This window comes from Amphiura filiformis, chromosome 6, assembly GCF_039555335.1.
Source record: "Amphiura filiformis chromosome 6, Afil_fr2py, whole genome shotgun sequence".
Classification (NCBI taxonomy): Eukaryota; Metazoa; Echinodermata; class Ophiuroidea; order Amphilepidida; family Amphiuridae; genus Amphiura; species Amphiura filiformis.
This window is the reverse complement of record NC_092633.1, coordinates 3,292,261-3,310,098: the sequence shown is the minus strand read 5'-3', so window position 1 is coordinate 3,310,098 and position 17,838 is coordinate 3,292,261. Positions and strand designations below refer to the sequence as shown.

Here is a 17,838-nt window from a genome sequence, read left to right as displayed (position 1 = left end):
AATGTTCAAGTTTCCATTTTTAATGATCAGGTGTCTGCAAATTATACAAATCATGCAAATTACTACAAGTGCAATCGAAACACTGACATTTATAGCCCACGTAATCGAATTACCAATAATGTTCACATGCCTTGGGCTTACAAAAATATTTTGACACCTTCCATATATACGACAGAGTTGCTCATTTGTAAGCGCTGTGTGGGTAACTTTATCACGAAATATCCAGAAAAAAGAAACCAGGTAACATGAAGAGATAGAAAGAGAAATACATAAGATAGGTGCCTGTAGCGCTATGTCAAATCCAGCTTCCGATATTGACATTACTCAGATCAACTTTCTTGCAGTTAGCTACGTACTGCAGTAACTTCATGCCACCATCTGACAGACCTGGCATTAGGGTTGGGTTCATGTGTGAGATAGTTGATGATGATCATCATGATTGGCAACCAGAGAAAACACACAAACAAACACACAAACAAGCACACCAATATGATGCATTGATGAGTAGCTTGTGATCTATTATATTAAACTGAAATTATTGAAAGTTTTTAATGCGGTTTTTCAAAAGCATCTCATGATCTGGCATACATTGTAACTATCTACAGGCTGCAAATTCGGCAAGAATTATTTACCAAGTTTGTTAAATTTTTAAGCTGGTTAAAGTTGAATGTTTTAATTACTTTTTTTTCTATTGAACAGTGTCCGCTAGTAATGCATTCTAATTCAATGTGTCCCTGGCTGTTCAATAGAAGTAACAGTAATTAAAACTTTATCCAGCTTAAAAAAACAACTTGGTAAATAACTTTTTCTTTTCTTAGTAGCAGTATTTCTGCGGTTTCCAACCTTGAAAAAACAAGTAATTTAGGTCTATATAAAACAAGCAATTGCACCCAAAAGACACGTTTACGACTGTGCAGATACCGGAATCAGGTTTTCCTCTAGTGCTTAAATTGTACAATAGATCTATAATAACACAGACAATCAGACATATTACTGGGCATGACACATAGATGTGCCTTTGACTTTCAGTCCTAAAACATGCTATGCATAGTATGTATGACATGTATCTAGACCTCTGCATACAATGTAGACCATGTTAGACCCTACTGAAAATAAATGATGTTCTACACAGCTGCTGTACAGCACTTCAACAAATCCGGTTATCCCTCTTTTCCATGGAGCACCTGCAAGACAAAACCAAGCCTGAATCATAGATATAGTGATAATTTTAGTGCCACGAGCGCTTACTTAGTTAATATGGTAATTATTTAGTGCACAGTTACCCAGAACAAATGCAGTCCCAATAGTAGATCTAATCAGAGAGACAACTCAATTCTGTTCTTGTTTGAAGCTATGATAAGGAAATTTGGTCTAATCAATGAGGCTTGCGAAGATTCAATTTCCCTTGTTGAGTGCGGAACCTGTTTGGCTCATTACGATAAAAGTCGGCAGCACCACAGAGAAAATTATGTTGTGATTAAAAAATGAAGTCACTTGTTTGTGTGCTACTGGTGCTCTCGCAAGGTTAATTTTTGGTGCAAATTAGCATATGGTTCAAAAGATTTTGTTTGATTTTCTTGTGTCTCTTCACTTGTTTCTCTACAAGTAATTGAACTATTGCACGATTTCACACTCAGAACTGGGGTTTGTTTCAACTGTAAATTGCCTATGAATGGAACAAAATAAGTTGATGTACAACTCCTATGAATAGCAACTGGTATAAAAATGTGTTCACTGTGTTCAGTAGGTTCCTTCATATTCATCCTTCTTAATATTGGATAATTTCATAATTTAATACCAAAGTATGGCTAGAATACTTTGTTGATTACTAAGGACCCTTTCCTCTAAAAAAATACCCCAGTTTATCTACCCTGTTCATCAGACCTCTACTTTACCATTCAGGATTTACAATTAACATCAAAAATTGTCAATTTTATAGGAGTAGACAGCTTTTCTTGTTTTGATCCCTTTTCAAGCAAAATTGATCAGACCTTAAAAGCTTTCTTGATGATTCAGAAATTTCATATTGCAGGAAGCACTAGCCTTAACAGGTGCCTGAATGCAAAGGTGTGGAAAGACAGAGGGAAGATGAGTAGTAGCAGCCCAAATGATACAGGGCAAGGATTCCTGCCACAGGTACAATGTAGTATTTACGAAAGAACGCTTCTTTGTGGCAAAATATCCTCTGAATACATACATAATGATTGAGTAGTTAAATACATGTAATGATTGAGTAGTATGTGCTATGATTGACTGGGAACTTACTAGTTCTTACCACAGATATTTCTGAAAAATCATTGTAAAACAAAACATGATTTGCTTGTAAACAATTTGAACACCACACACATACCCTTACCCATCATGTTTCTTGACCAAGTAACATTAAATTGAGCAACTGTGTTTAAAATGGTCCATAGCAACTTAATGGGTGATACTTTCCTTTCTTGAAAAGTAATTTAATGTTGACAATTTAAACCAAAATACAGGAGGAACATACATTTAAATAACATATCACAAGAAAGCATTGTGTGATTTTATAACATGATGTTCAGTCTTCACTCAGTCTTTTTACTCCTAGAAAGCCATGCTTGTCCAAGGAGAAATATTGCATGGGCAGACAACAGTACGTACCACAGGAAATGTTGCTTTCCAAAGCAGTCAGACTGGATTCAACATGTGGACTAAATTGCAAATTTGAAAAACCACATTGATGATAAAAATCTCCTTCATAAAAAATCTTTCATAATCAGCTGCTTCAATTCAATATTTTTGGCAGAACTCAGACATGGAACCCGATAATGATGACAAATTGTGCCAAACTGCCAACCCAAATCATTTGTCCAAACTCCTGGAACCAATTGGCCTTTGTTATTGATAATGATAAAATCAAACACTTGGCCATCTTTCCCCATTTTCTACCAATTTCAATATTTTTTCACCACCATCTGAGTCATAGAAAACAACAACAAACAGGTGCACCCTTCACACACATCATTTGTCCAGGTTGTCAAATTGTGCAGTCTTATGTTATAAAAAAAACATTGATTTGTTTGATTTCATTTTTATATTTGCAAACAACTGCCTTCATCCTATCAAAATGTGGTGACTTTGAATACAGGCAATAGCTGTCACATCATACTCCCATCACATCCACTACCAATGCGGCAAAAATGCACATGCACCTAAGCGTTCCCATTTTTTTTTTTCTTCTTCGAATCCTGTGTGAGTAATACTGGCCTTTGGCTACTCAAATCGCAAGAGATCCCACACTTTGTGTTGTGAAACTGAAAAAGAACGATGACAGGAAAAACCTGTTGAAATATTAACATGGAAATCTAGCTTTTTGTGACATGCATGGCCAAGTCAAGTTCAATGCTGAGCATGCCTTATATTATGCAATTATGTCTTCATCTTCAACTTAACTTGAGTGTGGTAGGAAACTTTGGGTTTTCATTTGATCATTTGGGAAGGGGTTGACCTTTTTTTGAATAAAAATATGAGCAACCCAGATTTTTCCCACTTCTACTTTTCCAATATTCGATAACAAAACAATTCACTGACCAGTCTACAACTGGTCATTTGGCTATTCCAGTCAAAATCCATACACCCCTATGCAAGACATGACCTTAATCTCCCACACAGGGAATTTCAAATGGGGCTACCTGAATGGGTGACTCCATTTGAAATCTACACCCCTGTGTGAGAGATTAAGATCATGTTTTCCATTGGGGATGTACGTATTTGAATTAGAACAGCCTATTTTCAAAGGCTCAAGATGGTCCAACTGATATTCACTCTCCATCTCCTATGCTTTTTTTGATTATTTTGACTTCAGGCAATGTTTTAGATTTTCAAAGCATTCCGATTAGTTTTAACAAAGGGGAAATGGCAAGAAAAAGCTCATCAAGTTTCAATCATTCCCATATGACTGGCCCGACACTTGGAAGATGATGGTTTCTTCATCAGCAGTGAAGCTTGCAATTATTGCAAGTAGTTAAGTAGGATATTTAAGGTTGAATAGGTTAATGATATAGTTCAATTAATATTAATCAAGGCACTTATGATCTAGTTTAGATCTTCTTGGTTTTATCAAGAGACATTGTAAGGGGACATCGGATAGAAAATATGGGAACAGAAACTGGTCTCAACCCCAGGTCTCAAAGTCTTCATAAGTAATAACTATAACTTATTCTTGGACAACCATAGTTCATGAACGACAAAATAGAGTGTCTGTGTACCCACACGGAATCGACTACAACAGTGTTTGTTACATGATTTGCACCTTCCACCATAGACCCTGGAAGGTATAATTTTTCAGTTTACTGGAAAATAGAAGATTTAGGTTTTCCAAGCAAACATTAAACTCTTAAAGCTAAATTTATATCTAGGAACAATATATAGATTCATTTTTGGCAATAATGATTACAGATTTTATGCACTTATTTCAGCCAAAATTAACCAACATAAAAAGCCTATACAATGTAGGCCTATATGTTAAGGCATAGGTGAACATTCAGTTTTAGAAAACTAAAAAACTCAGAAAGTGCAGTTTTTACAAAATTTTGAACTGAATATTATAAATTGGAAAAAGTATGGCTCTAGACACAGTTAGGAAACAAATGGTCACAAGTGTATCTGAAGTAATGTAAATTAGTCACCATTTTTTAAAGGTTTACCTTGAGTGATTTAACTACCATCAAGATTTATATTCACCATGTGGCTCAATGCATGAATCACAAATACTAGGTAATGAACTTTGGAAGTAATACCAAAATTCCAATCTATCAATGTTCTTTCAATTTTCCCCCTCCATGTCTGGCAGCTACAAACATGATATTTTTAAATGCTTAGATTATCAAAAAAACATGATAATAGTAACTGAGTGTTAAAGTTACTATAAAATAAGCAACAAAAAGCAAACCAACAACAAAATCAGGCAAGAGAATGATCATCCACGAAAAAACCTGAAAAGTTTGAAAAAGCCTGAAAAAGTGTGTGAAATTGGGCTAAAAAGACCCAAAACAGGCTGAAATTAAAAGAAAGAGTGGAAATTTGGACAAAAAAAAAGCCTGAATTCAGGATTAAACCTATTCTTGTGCCTGCAAAATATATTCATAAACAAGAAAATAAACACCAAACAAATCATCTGCAGGAGACCAGCAGAGTATTGGGATTCACAAGATGATCTACATCAAGGGTTCTTAATAGGCGGCCGGGCCCACATGCCAGTGCCAGACCTGGCCCGCAGACCAACTGTAACAGAACGGACTCAGTTCCTCCGATCACGATGGTTGCTTTGCAGCCACTGGAGCCAGAGCAGTGCTATTGGTTATTGCCAGGGAGGGTCTGTCACATAGACCAGTGCTACCCTTGAACAGCTCTGAAATGTACAGTATTAAAACATAGCAAAAGCATAACAAGGTGAATTTGGCCCTTAAACACAAATCTTTTGGCCCTCTGTGCAGCACAAGCAAACATAATAAGAACCCTGAATCTTCTTAATGGTTGGGTTATTATCAGAAATACACTACCTAGAGACTAGATGTACAGGAACATCTCCTTTAGCATGTTTAGGTAGACCGTCACTCAGGGACCAAACACCCCGAAAGTTAGATGCCGTCCTATAAACGCATGCTTTCATTAGGAGGCTAATCCCCTCCCTCCCTGTAACATACGCATGAAATATTGAAAATTCCAATCTCAAAAGATCAACTTTGACCAATATTTTAACTAGTTTTTTACAAACATGATCAGCCTTTTCAACCCCCTCCCCAGTCCTCAATGCAAGGACATCATCACACTTTTTGTTTGTTCCCTTAGCCAAGACAGGAAAAAATTCATATTTTCGAAAAAAGTGCAAATGAAAACAGATTTAAGTCTAGACTCCGAATATAAAGAGCTACTTAAAAATTAGGGGAAAAGATAAGTAGGGGCAGGGGGTAACAACTTATAGAAGTAGTTGTGCGTCTCCACAATTAGCAAACATTGTTTCGGGGGCATGTTTTTAAAAAAAGTTGGTTAAAAAGCTTTTGCAACTCTAGAGTTCACCAATACAACTGTAGATTGTTTCCAAGCAGATCTTTGCCCTCAGCATAACAGGACTGACCCCCTTGTGTTTGCATGCCATAGGAGTAATAACACTGGTAAAGTTAACTCACAGAAGAACCAAAAGCCACGGATGTTGGATAATTGGTCCTAATGCATAGTGGCTATTATTTTTACTGAGAGGGGAGCTACCAAGGTTGGGGTCCGTGTCAGCACCAAACTTGCATGCAATGTACTTTTTCCTCACCAAAAGTATGAGGTGTGCTCTTTCCCTGTTACTGTGTAACAGTGAACGTGGTGAACTCAGTGACGACAATGGCCGTGTTCACATTTGAAAATACCTTAATTCGATGAAGATAAGTTAATCTTTGTTTCATTGGATTCGTAATCTTAATTAAGAAATAAAATGACGAAGTGATATGAAGTTGTCTTATCGAGGAATAAAGTAATCCATGTCTCCCAACTAGAAACACATGCAGCAATTCGCTTCATTGAAGGTTTAACTTAGCACATTACAAAATCCCTTTATCGAATTTAAAATCAAATAAACCACTTGAGCTTCTTCGAACAGATTCACTTTTAATTTTGTTGACGGAGAGGACATGCGTTCATTTATTTTAGGCCTACATTATAATAACAGTTGATTAGGCAAAAAAAAGTTTGTCTCAAAGCTTGCGTGCGCATTTGTAAAATCGTGTGATTTGAAAAAAAAAAATGCAGAAATTTGTTTTATTTAAAAAAATATATATTTCCGGAAAATTCAGCGAAATTTTCTCAAAATACCATAAAAATACTAAGTCGGGAATAAAAAAAAAAAAATCGCATTTCGTATTTGTTTTCAAACCACTTGTGAGCTTTGAAACAAACCTTTTTTTTGGCCTTACTACATCAGTTAATTGAAGGTACGGTAAGGCAAAAGTATACAATATTACAAACTGACTTTATGTGTTTATAAATACAGATGAATAAAATATTAATATTTTATGCTGGTCTACCTGAATCTCTGGTCATAACCGCTTTAATGGGAGTGGGGAGCATATGAAGCAGGGGAGCATATTAAGCAGGGCAGGTACCGGTAATTATTTTTGTGAGTTCAATTTAACATACAATTTTACACTGTCCACCATTTTGTGTACTATTTCCCAATTTTAAGATTCAATACACACAGTTTCTTTCCCAAAAATAAACTACGTATCGCTGCATTAACCATACAAATGCATTACTATGTACAGACAAGAAAACATGCCAGGTGCAAGTTTACCATTGAGTTTCAACTTACCAGAAAGTCCCACCCTCAGGCAAAAGTATGGCGTAAGTTTCCAGGGCACCAACAATTAGTCAAGTACAGTTTAAAAAACGAGCACACACAAACCAATCAAGCAACTAAGTACTATCAATAAAACCTTCTATATGCCTCCAAGCGGTCTCGCTGGTCTTTTCTGTAACTATTTTTTGTATCGAGCTCAGAGCTTTCTAGGGATTCTGTTTCTTTCTCATTCTTTTGAGTACTTTCCTTTATGGTGATCTTGCAGTTTTTCTTTACAGTTTCGACTGCAAGTCTAAACAAAGGTTGATACATGCACACATACACTATTTTTGTTCACTAATGTTATACGGCAAACCAACCCAAAGGTGAGACGGACTAACTCCACACAATTTAGACATACCACCAGATAAAATAATTTAAGTTGAAATTTTTAATTACATTTAAGTGCAATTATTCCATTGGTAAGTTCTTAGGTCCACTGGTCCAGTTGCTTATGAGAATCACTTTAACTTATGGAATCTGTATAAAAGACAGACTTGGGCGTAACATTTTAGTACCCTCACATCATTAGAACAAAGTAACACCTGAGCTGGTCCTCCCTGTAATTATTACCATTTTTTAGCACAAAAATTCATATTCTTCTCACAGATACATTTTTTGAAGTCCATGGATCCACCACCATGATAAACACAATTACATGCTGGTATTCAGGAAGCAAGCAAAAATATTGCATTGAATAAGCTTACCACTGTATTCCTCAAAAACAGTTGCGAACAATAGAAAAAGGATGTACACAAGAAAAACAAGCGCTTGTTCATCCTTAAACAAACCTACCCTTACCATGGATGGAACACCTTCACAAAGAAAACTTTTGATGTATGTATCCACTGGTAACAGACAGCGTTGTAATAATCCCATGTAAGCATAAAATCCAAAGAAGAAGTGCTCTAGCTCTGTCTCCACAACAACAGGTGATGCATAAAGGCAAGCATTTTACACCAAACACACCATGTAATCTTACTCACCTAGACACCTCACTTTGTTATCTCTCAAAAGATGCCAGTCCAACTTCTGCTCTGATCACCAAAGTAACGAAAGCTTGTATGCCGCCAAACCCCTCGGGCTAACAAAATGACAGCTTATTGGTCTGCTTACTACACCTAAGCGCTACATCTGTCCGAGACGTAATGCCTTGTTCTTTTTCTTCAAAATCTCACAATCCATTGCAACACACTGAATCCTGTTTTCCATCATAAAATATCGGTCTCGTAAACTGACTACATTGAGTGGTTATCCATATTCCTCACCCTAACCTTCGCAACTGACCACTTCCCACTTAGAGTTAAGCAAGGTCAGTTGTCTAGTTTCATAAATCTGACTGCGAAATTCTCTGTCCAATGAATGGATCAACTATACCGGCATGTGTGCTGCACTAGGCTAGCTTGCCTGCAGGATCTATGCCTTATGAATACAGTATAGAGCTTACATCTCAAGATTCTTGTCATCAATGCACACAGTACTGCACTCGTAGTGACCTGCAATTTGCATATACACCTACCATTCTTGTACTAGTTCACACAACACAAAGATTTGAAAATCAAATGTGTGTACATGTACAAAATGTAGCAGTGATGTTTATAAAATGGACAAATTCTGTCAATTTCTTTTCTTCCTAAATTAAGATCCATTTCAGCATATCTGCATATTATACTGAAGCATCATCATCCTGTGATGGTTCTTGCAATGGCATGTGTGCCCCATTGAGGGGAAAATGAGTTTTGCATACAAATTACCACAGGGGATCGATACTCAAATTCACTCTGGGGAAGTGACAAACAGATAAAAAGAGACTCAAATTTCCCCAGGATGCAGTCATCAGGTTTATTGAGCTACTAATGAATGGACGAGATTGAGAAATTTCTAAATTATCTCTGACCATCAGTCTGATTTGACAATGACCCTGGCCAGGAAATTAAAGAGTGGACTCGAAGAGATTTGCAAAATTTCAAACATATTAAGGCGATTTCAAGTTCAAACAGGCTGTTTCATCATAACGGTTTAATTATAAATGTAGCTTGGCTTCGTAATTTGTATTCCGGGCCTTCCTGGCTTCATAATTTGTATCCAATCCACTAGCTCTTGACCTCACTCCACTTTCATGTTCATGGTATGTAAATAACTCTAAGAACAAAGTATATTTAGAGGACACTTAGCCTGAATTTCAAATTTAATGAAACAAATAATGATAATAACATTTTGGTTACTTGACATAATTTTACGAGATAGATCATCCATGCCGACACGTCGAATAGCACCCACTCCTTGAAACAGTTGCCCTCATAATTTGAACAAGCCCCAGTTATGCACATATACACACATGCACTACAGCAACCACAGGCAGCTAACCCCTTTGTTCATTTTTATGAATTTGTCTTGACATTACCATGCAAATGAACTACAAATATTCCGCCGCAGAACGTGGAGCGCTTTTAGATAAATTGCCTCAAATCTGTTCCAATCCAAATTTGAAGTATCAATCACTCAACGATGTAGGTCAGATTGACGGGGAGAGAGGACAGGCCATGATCAGGTCTTAGACACACATCCCTAAAATGCCTACCAACACTCAATCTAGACTATTCACATGTTTATTAAATATCATCAAAATCATAAAAATCAAATCTGATTCTCATCCAAAAATTTAATCAACAAATGAGCAAGGCTCAAAATACACGGGGTTGATGAGGGGATTGAGGGTGATTATAGCATTTTGCTGTAAACCTTTGCCAAAAGCTACTTCCGCGATGTTCATATCATGTTAACAAGGTGCCTCTGAAGCGTAGTGCTTTATGCTTCGTACAAGTTGTTAATTCCGCCGCCATTCATGTTGTCCACTGCGCCATGTCAACATCGCGAAAGTACGCTCTTGTCAGAGGTCTACACAATTTGGTAGTTCCCACATTTCATAATTAATATCCCACTTGTAAGAAAACTATTTGTCAATGGCAAAAAGTATACAGCACACCGTTAAAAATACCTGCAGATAGAGGATTCACAGTTAGCTCACATCCTTTTTAAAATAATACAAATCGCGCTGCTGTCCCACACCAACTAGCTGCAACTGTTTCAATATATTCAGTGTCAAAGAAACATGAATGATGAATTATGCAAGGGTCACTGACTGCATCAAGAGAGCCTAGCCTGCCTCACACGCTTGCTACGATCTCATACATGCCCATCTATCAGGTCACAGTTCTTTAACCCCTATATGACTGTATCCTCGCAGAATGACCTTTGAATGTGTTGGGTACAAAAACACTCACTCCCAACCTGAGGTCCAATTTTGAGCTATAGTCGTCAAATGTAGGCTAATGAATTATGCCATTGGGAAAGATACTATTTTGCTCATTGTTTAGGACTACTAGGTTTACTAGATAGATTCACATGGCATGCACATTTCCCATGCTTACAAAGTACATTATTTATATTTCCAACTTGTGATGAAATTATCATGAGATTTGAATGAACAAGTATTTATGATTATTGACTATGATGTACACTAAATACCTGTAGAATCGCATTCTGATATTACATGTAGTTATTGAAAAAAATCCTTTCCAAAAATTGTGGTTTTGTGGCTTCTGTAACTGTTTAACCGCTGTAAGCAGAGTTTTCCCATATCATTTTATAGAACTTTGCAATATATGCTTTACACATTGTGCAGTTGTAAAAATATGAAATCTTCAACAAATCATTTTAAAACACATCAAGATTTTGAATCATGGCCCAATGTAATCTGAAGTTGCAATGCACCCACCAAGCAACTTTCTTAATATCCTACATCTTCAACTATTTTGAGTTTCTATAATTCATACTTCTTACAGATTCATACCATGGCACTTCAGTGCATATCAGTACTCACTGAATTAACTATATTTCTACCCGCAAATTTCATTTAAAAGTACAACTTCCAAACCATTTGACACATTTTAATGAGATTCAATCCACCCCATAGGATGCCCCCCCATTCTAAGAAAATACGCACAGGAAGAGCTCATAAATACTGGCAGCATAGCTACAAGTGGAAGAGTGACTGCTTAAGCGGGAGTTCAAATTGAGCACTCAAGCAGATATATGATAGTAATATTTCTATGATAGTTTGACAGCACTTGACCCAAAATCAGTTTCAAATAGATGGCGACTTGAGCTTACAAATTTGCCAATTTATAGTAAGCATAATGTGCTAAATGAAATTCTTCAACGAAAAGAATAAAATACAAGTTATGCTGGATAGCAAATATGAAATTTTCTGCCTAAAGGAATGAAACTAATTTGTAAGTGAAGTTCTTGGAAGTTCTCTCACATTCCAAGTAATATTGTGACAAAACATAACTAATGTTATTTTATTTGGCTTCAATTTACCATCAAAACTGTTTAAGAAATATTTTTAGTAGATGTAGGTTATTTTCCCCATTATTTACACAAGCAGAAAAATTTAAACATACACTATACCAAGCTTTCAGTTACAGTACCTACAACAGGCTGGTTTTCCCTTTAAAAGGGAACTTTATTTAATGTTCTCTTCATCTCACATAAAAACCATTAGTTGCAATAAATTTTATTTTAAAAACATAAAAAATCTAGGTATTCTTTTGTACAACTTCAAAGGTACCGCCCGTACCGGTATATCAACGGGTTGGGCTGGATCGGTGTGAGTACTTGCCGAATCAAAATGGATTGGGGTTCTTTCTTCCGGTCCAGGTCGGGATCAGCAAAAATAATAAGACACAATATTTACAATATTACCGTAACCACCCGGGTATAAGCCCACCTTCAGGTATAAGCCCACCCCCTATTTTTCAAAACATTCTGGGAACAAGGGTGCACTCGGCTATAAGCCCAGTACTAAATTTTGGCCAAGTTCTTAAATCAAATCAATGCTTTTCTCTCACATTTAAGAACAAATATCAGTTGATAATTAACATTTCACACTTACAAATTTTAAGAAATTGACATAGATGATAGAAATTACTGGTACATTGGGCATACAAATGGGGATGATTTTTCTTATTTCTAAATTCAAGTACTAGCCCCTCCCCGGTTATAAGCCCACTCCCATTTTTGAAGTGAAATCTGCCACCTAGGGGGGGTGGGCTTAAATACCCGAGTGGTTACGGTAAATACACAATACAAAAGTACAGATGTGTCCATGATTCCAGCCGCTATGTGACTGTGAGAACTGTCAAATGAGATTAAAACAACTACCTGTATATACACACAGTGATACATTGATTAAGGCTGTCAATGCTAAATGTTTAAATAATTGGGAGGCTCCGGAGCAGTTTAAACGTTTAGGAAAAATCGCTAAACGTGTAAACATAAAAAAAAGAGGCTATATTCAGATCAGGATGACTGAGGCTAGAACTAGTTCAAGTTCAAAAGGTGGTTGATGGTGAGCGGGTGAGGACTGAGGTTCACTACTGGCATCACCCTCACCCTTCACCCAATCTGTTTCTACCGAGACTGTAACGCATATTCCTAGCATCACTCCGAATTACATTGCATTCACGCTATTAATGGTATGTAGTACTGTAGTAGAATTTGAATTTCCTTGTAACAACATTTATGTTACAACTTGATGTATACAAATGCAAATTTGACATTTTGCCAGGGTGACAGGCTTTCCATACTTACTATGTAAGAACTCAAGAAAACATTAAAAGTGCTGCAATTCTGTATCATACTTTTGATTGTATTATTCACATTAATCCCAATATTTATGCAATTCAGCATCCTGCACAGGTGCTAGAATTGACAAGTTTGATGGCAATTTCGCACTGCAGATGTACTATGTAGTAGTCTCAGATTCAGAGACAGATTCTGTCCCATTTTATTATGATATCAATTTGAACTGATATGGGACTGTGTAAGTTACTACATGTATGTAGTATATTTTTAGTAGGTCACCAATCCTCGGTTTCAGGTTTCTAGAACTTTTGACCACATATAAAGTCGCATACATAGTAATGCGATTATTACATGTGAATTATTGCACAAAATAAAAAGAATTAAAACTGAGGAGTGAGGACTGCAAGTGTACATCTACTTTTTGGCACTTCAGCTTATTATTCGGTTACTGTTACTACATGTACATGTGTCAATACAGTCCCAACTAACATGAGGGAAATTCCCAATGTAAAATAAGATAAGTTAGATGCCCCGTCCATTGGCGTCCAACTGTGTGAACGCTATTCTATATCAATACACATAATAATACACAATGTTATTCAATGTTTTTTCGCCAATTATAACCCGAACAAAGTGCTAGTCTATTCTGTCATTCATTGGGACTTTCTGATTTCAGTCACAGTAACACTTACTCGGGAAGTCTAGCCACCGATAGCTTCACATTGGAGGCTAGAGTCCATTGCATTCGGTAGCAGAAATCAATGAAGCATTGGGACACCATGTAAAAGCAATGGAACTAATATGGAAGTTCAGAAGTAAACACAGCCAATCACGGCGGGCAGGGGATTGCTTACTCGAGAACTCTAGTTCGAATTTGCACAAAATAGTTACACATTTGATGCTAGAGTGCATTATTATCGTTTTGCAACTGAGGTTATATTCTGTTAATGTTGGAATTTGGATGTGTTATTTTGATGAGTCGACAAGTGTTTCTTTTGAACAAGATTTGCCTATTTTGGACAGTCTAAAATTTAGCTGAAGCATAATTTTAGCAACACTTTTGATGCGATCGCCTATTGTGATCGGCTGTGTTTACTTCTGAACTTCCATTGCTTTACAGTCAGCGTCATGCTTAAACAAATCCGACTAGATCTTGAATGCAATCGTCTCCAGCCTAGAATTAGACCTGCCTGCATGTCTTCGGTCCTATCCTTCAACATACTGACATTTACTGGCCCGTTCGACATGCGGCGGTGGATTGGCATCCGTTTCGCAAATAAAATCGGCTTCTTCATCGGCCCATAAAATATGTTATATAAAAATAAACACCCACATCATGTCTAATATTTACCTCTAAACTACAAGCTTTCCATACGCTGTTGTTAACACTTCACTGTATTCTTCATTTTCTTGTAAAAGCAATTATTTCAGGAGCACTTTTTGGTCCCGTTATATTCTAAGTAGAAGTTGTCGAGAGGAAGTGAGGTTAAAGGTCAAATTTGTCAACACGTGTGGCGTGTTTACAAACTTACACCTTGGGCTGTGTCAGAACAGCATGGACGCGATTTTACAATAGTATATTTATGTAATAATGCTCCCAAAGTCCTATATCTACCTCCAAGCGGTGGGTGACAGTAACTTGAGTGTTCTGGATAAAAGTTGAATTAAACCTTGGCTGTAAAAATTATATAAAATTTCAAAATAAAAGGGATGTAGAGCCTCCCTTATTTCCACTTTAAAATTTTGGCGATTTTTTATTAGGCGCCATTTCACGGCTATACCCTCGACTTGGGCTAAAAGTTTTGGCAACCCTGGTCAGAAGTGACGTCACAAAATTCACACCATGTAAACAGTGGGAAACGAAATGTGGAAAGTAAGAAAAAACCCATCAAATTGCAGTATTATAAGTGAAAATATGAAGACATCCATATGCGGATAGTTCGCGGAGTGTCTGAAGTTCACATATTGGACTACATTTATGTAAGTTATTTATGTGATTTAGAGAAAGAAGAATTTTAAGTTTTCGCAACCGTAATCATGTGGTATTGGCCTGAATAAGCTTCTTTGCGAAAAGGATACAAATGGACCAATCTGTAACTCGGTAATCAGATAATGTCATAATGTTAAATAAAGATTACCGAGTTACAGTTACTGGAACTAGCCTAGAATACATGTGAAGATATCGGTGAGCAAATTCTTGGCTAGACTTCTCAAGTTCTCATCCTCAAGCAAGGGGTTGCATCAAAAATGTAGTTAAAATTGTACTTCAACAGCAACTTAATTTTAGACTGTTCAAAATAGGCAACCTTTTGCTCCAAAGATACAGTTGACTCATAAAAATCTTAAATGCGTATTAAACTATTGTGTAAAAATTTCTCAAGTTCTCAAGTGACACGCATGTTGACTAAACTAAATTAAAAGTCATGAAAGTACTATTGACTTGAAATATTGTACACTAAATTGACTAAATCATGACATGAAATATAAGAATTACATAAATAAATGTACATTAAAATGGAGGCACTACAATGTATTCTGATAAATGATTGTTGTCCAATCTGCAATCTACCTGCAGTACCTGGGATGTACTATGCATAGCCATACATGCATAATATAGTAAACAAAGACTAAAACAAAATGGTGGTCTGGCCATTTTGGACACTGACTGTATGTCCATGATGATGAACAACAACATAACATTTCCCAGAAATTTTGAAGGGATCATTGACCACGTAAGTATATCATGATACTTGAGGCACGTTGCCATTCAGTCTGACTTTGGTTTGTGTAATATGTCCGAACAGGAAAGACAAGATACTGTCCAGAATTCACAACTTCTCTACGCGGTTTGAGACGCTAATCACCAGGCATTTTCAATGGGGCGAAAGCGCCATAGAGTAACCGTATACTACGCTACAAGCATTCACTGTGTAATTCAATGGCGACATCTCAAAACTAAGCCCATCACAAATATACATCACAGAACTGTTGTAAAATCACTAATTACGTTGATATTTCGTGTGACAATACTTAAAACTATCACAAATCATATCATGATATTAAATTCGTGAAAAACTTACCCAAAACCGACGTATACGCGGTGAAAATGGCCAGACATGCCCGTAGGATTCCTGTCGCCATTGCTACATAGTCATGGGCCTCGTTTTGAAGCTGAGAGGCTGTTCCGTTTTGGAAGTCATAACAAAACCCCCCTCTGAATTCATGGAGTGCAACGTGCAACGATCGCGGTATAAAAATAGTAACAGGACTACTCTGTAACCTATTTAATTAAATGAATTGACTATATTTAAAAAAAAAAAATAGATAACTGATGGATTTAATACACGAAATTTTTATCAGTTTTTGTCGATGCATTTGCTTATTATTAAATGGGGGACTGATAGGTTTTATCACAGAAGATTACATCAGGCTTCTCCTGGTTCTATTGAATGAATTTGAATTTTTTTGCTGCATGTGTATCTTCGAGTCCCATGTTCTTCCTTTTCCCACTAGATTTTCCTGGTATTATGTTTTTAAATCATGTTTTATAAACTGGTAAAACACCTGATTAGGGACCTACAATATTTTTTTTAAATATAGTCTCTTGATCTACTCCCCATTCTAGAAAAATACATCAGCACTAATTTTTTGAGATTAAAATTTGCCAAATGAAATAGGCCTAGGTCAATCCTAATTATTAATTTACTATCAACTGGCAATAAAAATTTCACTAGGGGGGTGGGGTGGGGGGCAAAAACATGCATTTTGAGGGTGTTCTTCCATGCTGTGACAATTAATTCTAAAAACTTGTAGGCCTACGAAGTCTAATTTCATTTCATATTTCATTCTTATAAACACAAAAAAAGTGAAAATTAGAGCAAAATGTCGGTATACTCAAAATTTTGAACAGGTGATCATTTTTGAATAAAAATGCTTTCTGGAATGAGGATTTTACCATATAGGCATAATCTGATATAATTTCGTGATCCAGGCTAGCCTCATGGCCTATCATAGGCATTTATTATCCCGGTTTATCATCGATCCTCACTTCAGTGGCGTGCGCAGCACATTGAAAGTGGGGGGGCCAGGTTGTTCAGTTCCCCCGAATGGAGTCTGATTTAGGTGTGTAAGGTGCGGTTTTAGCGTTTTCCCCCGAATTTCCCCCCGCATATGCCCCCTGCCCCCCCCCCTTGTTCACGCCGCGCCACTGCCCCACTTTTCTCAAAAAAGCCTGAGATTTTTATTGTAAAGAAACTGAACAAAAAGGTGTTGTTCAACGATGTATTTAATTAAGATTTTTATACCGTACTGAGGCCTACCACCTCTAGCTACATAATGTTTGTTTGCAATTTTTTTTTCAAAATTTGTATTTAGGTCTATGTAAAACAGAACGAAACTTCCAGCACAGTGTCAGTGGCCTAGATATATAGGCCTAAAGCCACATAAAAATAAAAATTCGTTTCATGTCCCCATGTTTTTGGGGAGGGAGGGATTTTTTTTTCAATACAAGCATTTAAGGGGTTACTACACCCCTGCCCAATTTTGTGCATATTTTGAAATAAACACAAAAAATAGCGCATTGAGGACAAGTAAGATATGTATAGGGGGCCTATTATAGGGCAAGGACTACAAATAGGCATACTGCCTACCAATTATATTTGATAAATAAATCAATAACTACTTGCATGCTAGCTATGAGTTGCTGAATTTTCAGTACAGTAGTTGTGGTCCTTGCCCCTAAAATATACATATCTTACTTGTCACCAATGTGCTATAATTTTGAGAAAATGCAAAAATAGGCACAAAATTGGCCAGGTGTGTACACCCTTAATAACATT

The 17,838-nt window shown here is 36.7% G+C and overlaps 1 protein-coding gene across 2 annotated transcripts in view; it reads right to left on the bottom strand.

Annotated features, from left to right (window-relative positions):
- Nucleotides 1–16,170, bottom strand: part of LOC140154830 (activin receptor type-1-like) — an 84,471-nt gene extending 68,301 nt beyond the window's left edge. The window contains exon 1 of one of the 2 annotated variants that reach the window (XM_072177418.1): nt 16,081–16,170. In XM_072177418.1, the coding sequence (XP_072033519.1) occupies nt 16,081–16,141 (61 nt within the window). In that variant the 5' untranslated portion in view covers nt 16,142–16,170. Of the gene's footprint in view, nt 1–8,337; nt 8,690–16,080 lie in introns of those variants that run through there. The other variant, XM_072177419.1, reaches the window with a different exon arrangement.
- Nucleotides 16,171–17,838: the final 1,668 nt, after the last annotated feature.